Genomic DNA, 5,369 nt, shown 5'->3' with positions numbered 1-5,369 from the left:
ACCAGCCTGGGCAACTTGGTGAGATCTTGTCTCAACAATAAATTAAAAAATTAGCTGGATGTGGTGGTGTGTGCCTGTAGTTCCAGCTACTAGGAAGGCTGAGGCAGAAGGGTCGCCTGAGCCCAGCAGGTCGAGGCTGCAGTGGCTGTGAGTGTGCCCCTGCACTCCAGCCTGGGCAGCAGAATGAGACTCCACTCAAAAATAATAATAGCCTGGGCTCGGTGGCTCAGCCTGTAATCCCAGCACTTTGGGAGGCTGAGGCGAGTGAATTGCTTGAGCCTGTGAGTTTGAGACCAGACCGGCCAACTTGCTGAGAGCTTGTCTCTACAAAAAAAAAAGTAATAATGATAATAATAGTAATAACAATTTAAAAGTAATTACAGACATGACCCTTTATCACTAAACACTTCAGAATGCATTTAAGAAACAGTTTCTCATATACTATTTTTTTTTTTGAGTTGGAGTCTCACTCTGTCGCCCAGACTGGAGTGCAGTGGCCGCTCCCGGCCACCGCAGTCTCGACCTGCTGGGCTCCGGCGATCCTTCTGCCTCAGCCTTCCAAGTAGCCGGAATTACAGGCATGTACTACCATGCCCGGCTGATTTTTTGACTTATTGTAGAGATGAGGTCTCGCTGCCCAGGCAGGTCTCGAACCCGCGGTCTCAGGCAATCCACTCACCTCAGCCTCCCAAAGGCGCAGGATTACAGGCTGAGCCACCGAGCCCGGCTTCTCATATACTATTAATACCATTAACACCTTAACAAAATTAATAAAGATCCCTCAGATACACAGTTTAGATTCAGATTTACCTAATTACCCCAAATGCCTTTTACAGCCAGGACATTGTATTAGATTGTTATTTATTTTATTTTTAGCTAAAAAAAAAATTTTTTTTTGAGTTGGAGTCTCACTCTGTTGCCCAGGCTGGAGTGCAGTGGCACACTCACGGCCACCCTAGCATCTACTTGTTGGGCTCTAGTGATCCTTGTGCCTCAGTCTTCCAAGTAGCTAGAACTTCAGGTGCGCACTACCACACCCGACCAATTTATTTATTTATTTTTTAATTGTAGAAACGAGGTCTCACCAAGTTGCCCGGGCTGGTCTTGAACGTGCTGACTCAGGCAATCCACTCACTTTGGCCTCCCAAGGTGCTGGGGTTACAGGCTGAGTCACTGAACCCGGCCGATTATTGTTTATTTTAAGTCTCCCTTACATTCTGGATATAAGATCTTTCTCAGATTATTACTGACTTGTTGAAGAGGAGGGCTAATTGTCCTGTGAAAGATTGTGCTGTCTTCTGGATTTTTTTTTTTTGAGTTGGAGTCTCACTCTGTCGTCCAGACTGGAGTGCAGTGGCTGCTCCCGGCCACCACAGCCTCGACCTGCTGGGCTCTGGCGATCCTTCCGCCTTAGCTTTCCAAGTAACTGGAACTACAGGTGCACGCTACCACGCCCGGCTAGTTTTTTTGATTTATTGCAGAGATGAGGTCTCGCCAAGTTGCCCAGGCGGGTCTCGAACCCTCGGGCTCAGGCAGTCCACTCACCTCAGCCTCCCAAAGGCGCGGGATTACAGGCTGAGCCACCAAGCCCGGCTGTCTTCTGGATTTATCCAAAGCCTTCCTTGGGGTGGTTAAAACATGGCCCTTGTCCCTGTATTTCTGGAACCCGGAAGTTAGGTACATTCAGGCTTCACAGATTGGCGAGACTGCCTGTGCGTGATGTTGGATTCCTTGCTGTAGCCCTCCGTCTGTGATGCTGAGGCTGACCAGGTCCCAGCTGAGGCAGAGGTGGCAACGGCTCTATCTCCCCATTGGAATGATACATGTGTGGGACCTTGCATTCAGCCTGACCTTGCTTCTGCTTCCCACAGCCCCTTCCTGGTTTCTTTGAGTACCCCAACAAAACCCCTCCTGCCCACGTCTGAGTCTCATCCAACCCAAGGTGCTGTGCTACGAAAAGAGGAAGAGGGAGATTGGCTCAGTCCTGCAAACTCCAGAACCTTGTAATGGGGAGGGGCTGACTAGGTAGCAGCACATTGGCCGGGAGTTTGAACTGTCCGTAATACGAAGTTGAAACTAACAAACATTAGGATATAAAGAGAATAGTATAACAAATCCCCTTGTACTCCTCACCCAGCTTGATAATTAGCAACTGGAGACCAGTCTTGTTTCATCTGTGGCCCTGGGGTTCTTTGGAAGCGAGTCCCATACATTATGGAAACTATTTTGGTATGTTCCTCTAAAAGATAAGGAATCACTTTTAAAGTGTAACTACAGCAACATGATGCTTAAAAATTAACGTCAGTGCGTTATTATCCATTGTGGGAATAGTCATTGAGATGGGTAAACTGAACTTAGAGAGAAGGTCCCTAGCAGGTTTTGACAGAACATGCACTCGAACGTGCGCCTTGCTTTTCAGGTTAGTTCTTTGTGTGGTTCCAGAGACATTGTCGGCAGAGCTGGGCTTCAGGTCTTTCTCCTGGCACCTGCCACTTAGCAGTGAAATGTGCTCTGTCACCTCCCTCCCCCATTGTGCTGTGAGGTTCTTCATAAAGAGTAGGGGCTGTGCCTGTGGCTCCTCTGAGCCCCCTGTGTCCAGGTGGCCTGGCATTGGTTGGATGCTATGGACACAGTTTTTTTTTTTCTTGAGTTGGAATCTCACTCTGTTGCCTAGGCTGGAGGGCAGTGGCACGCTCATGGCCACCGCAGCCTCAACCTGCTGGGCTCAGATGATCCTTCTGCCTCAAACTTCCAAGCAGCTGGAACTATAGGCATGTGCCACCACGCCCAGCTAATTTTTCTTGATTTCTTGTAGAGATGAGGTCTTATCAAGTTGCCCAGGCTGATCTTGAACCCCTAGGCTCAAGCAGTCCTCTCATCTTGGCCTTCTAAACTGCTGAGGTTATAGTCATGAGCCACCGCACCTGGCTGGAAGCAGTTTTTTAAGCTGAACAGCTATGTGTGGACTTCTGCTGTTCTATGCCCAGCTCCTCCAGGCCCTGTGCAGGACATTCCTCGGACATCCCAGGTGTGTCCTGGCTCCCTTTCACTGACAGCCTCCCGATGGCTCTGTTACAGTCGGACACCATGTCACATCTGGTGAAGATCCCGGGCATCATCATTGCTGCCTCTGCAGTCCGTGCTAAGGCCACCCGCATCTCTATCCAGTGCCGCAGCTGCCGCAACACCCTCACCAATATTGCCATGCGCCCTGGCCTGGAGGGCTACGCCCTGCCCAGGAAGTGCAACACGTGAGTGATCAGCCAGGAGGGACAGTGGGGAGGTCTGGAGGTCAGCAATGATGAGGAGGAGCAGCAAGCACCACCTGTAGTACCTGTAGCTGCTTGCTAGATACCCAGTGGGACGGCTGGGAAGGGTGTGCCCTTGGGATTGACACAGAGCTGATGTCTTGGGACACTGGGGCACCGTGAATGGGGCATGGTGTCCCTCTATAGTGGTGAGGTCTGTCCTGTCAGGATGCCCAGACAACCTGTGAGGGGAACCCAGGTTGGGAGGGAAAGCAGTCCAGGGGAATGAGTCTATCTGGAATCTTCTGGGTTTTTTTTTTTTGAGTTGGCGTCTTAATTCTGTCACCCAGGCTGGAGTGCAGTAGAATGCTCATTGCTCATGGCCACCATAGCCTCGACCTACTGGGCTCAGGTGATCCTTCCGCCTCAGCCTTCCAAGTAGCTGGAACTACAGGCACGTGCCACTATACCCAGCTAATTTTTTGATTTATTGTAGCGATGAGGTCTCATCAAGTTGCCCAGGCTGGTCTTGAACCCGTGGACTCAGGCAATCCTCTCACCTTGACCTCCCAAAGTACTGGGATTATAGGTGTGAGCCACCATGCCCGGCCCTATCTGGCATCTTCTAAAGCAAACTGTGGCTTGCTGGGTCAGACCCAACATGCAAACTGGACAGCCCAGGAGCACAGCCCAACTTATCCCTTCATGTATTACCCACAACCGCATTTGTGGTGCAGAGAAAGAGTGTGTGGCCTGTTGGCTCGTAGAACCTAGGTTATATACTGCCTAGCTCTTTAAAGAAAATGTTTACCAGCCCTGATCTAAAAGGGACCCCACCCTTGCTTCCTGGCTACTCTTTTACCTGTGGAATGTCTACTTTGTTCTGTGCTGCTGTTGTCTCACCTGGAGCGATGTGGTACCTCCTCCCTCGTCCCCTGCGTCTACCCCCGGCCCCTTAGTCTACGCAGCAGCCAGGTGGCCTGTGACACTACATGGGTTTCAGTTGTTTCTGTCTCCCTGGTCTGCTCTGTGGTCTGTTCCTGGCTCCTGCCAGCCTCCCCTCCTCTTCAGGGACAGCTGCACTGTCTCCTTCCTGCTCCTAAATACACTGAGCCCACCCCAGCCTCAGGGCCTTTGATGATCCTGTTTCCTCCCTGGGAGTGTGTCCCTCAGGCCCCCATAGTCTGCATCCTCACTACTGTAGACACCTCAAAGTCCCTTCACCAGGGGCAGCTCCCCAGGCCCTCAGTCTTAAATTTCCTCTCCCTCACAGCACATCCTGTCACTCTTTTTTTTTTGAGTCAGAGTCTCACTCTGTTACACAGGCTGGAGTGTAGTGGCATGCTCATGGCCACTCCAGCCTCAACCTGCTGGGCTCAGGTAATCCTTCTGCCTCAGCCTACCAAGTAGCTGGAACCACAGATGTCTGCCACCATGCCTGGCCAATTTTTATTTATTGTAGAGACAAGATCTCACCATATTCCCCAGGTTGATCTTGAACCCCTGGGCTGAGGCAGTTCTCTCACCTTGGCTTCCCAAAGTGCTGGGATTACAGGCTTGAGCCACCACACCCGGCCTTCTGTCACTCTTAGGTAGTCATTTGCCTGTAGGTTTTTTCAGTCCCCTGATGACAGCATGAGCTCCACAAGAGCAGGAGCCTTCTGTTCACTGCCATGGCCCCTGCACCTGGAATAGTGTCTGGCACATACTGGATGCTCTCCTATGGTGTTTGTTTATATAAACTGTTGTAGTATTTGGTTTTTGTGTGTGGTTTTGTGGCTTGTTTGCTTGTTTTTTTCTTTTTCTTCTTTTTGAGTCAGAGTCTCACTTTGTTGACCAAGCTAGAATGCAGTGGTATGCTCATGGTCACTGCTGCCTCGACTTGCTGGGCTCAGGCGATCCTTCCGCCTCAGCCTTCCAAGCAGCTGGAACCACAGGCATGTGTCACCACGCCCAGCTAATTTTTTGATTAATTGTAGAGATGAGGTCTCGCCAAGTTGCCCAGACTGGTCTTGAACCCATGGGCTCAGGCAATCTTCTCACCTTTGCTTCCCAAAGTGCTGGATTACAGGCGTGAGCCACCACACTTGACTGTTTTGTTTCTTTTTTTTTTTTTTTTTG

The 5,369-nt window shown here is 50.5% G+C and overlaps 1 protein-coding gene across 1 annotated transcript in view; it reads left to right on the top strand.

Moving 5' to 3' along the window:
- The first annotated feature begins 2,979 nt into the window (after nucleotides 1–2,979).
- The window catches only part of MCM5 (minichromosome maintenance complex component 5), a 20,179-nt gene continuing 17,789 nt past the window's right edge, over nucleotides 2,980–5,369 (top strand). Inside the window, exon 1 of the mRNA XM_008050675.1 lies at nucleotides 2,980–3,251. Within this exon, the coding sequence (XP_008048866.1) occupies nucleotides 2,980–3,251 (272 nt within the window). The remainder of the gene's footprint in view (nucleotides 3,252–5,369) is intronic.

Source organism: Carlito syrichta, unplaced genomic scaffold (genome assembly GCF_000164805.1).
Source record: "Carlito syrichta isolate Samal-C Ts95f unplaced genomic scaffold, Tarsius_syrichta-2.0.1 Scaffold153578, whole genome shotgun sequence".
NCBI classification, from domain to species: Eukaryota; Metazoa; Chordata; class Mammalia; order Primates; family Tarsiidae; genus Carlito; species Carlito syrichta.
This window is presented reverse-complemented; position numbering and strand designations above follow the sequence as displayed.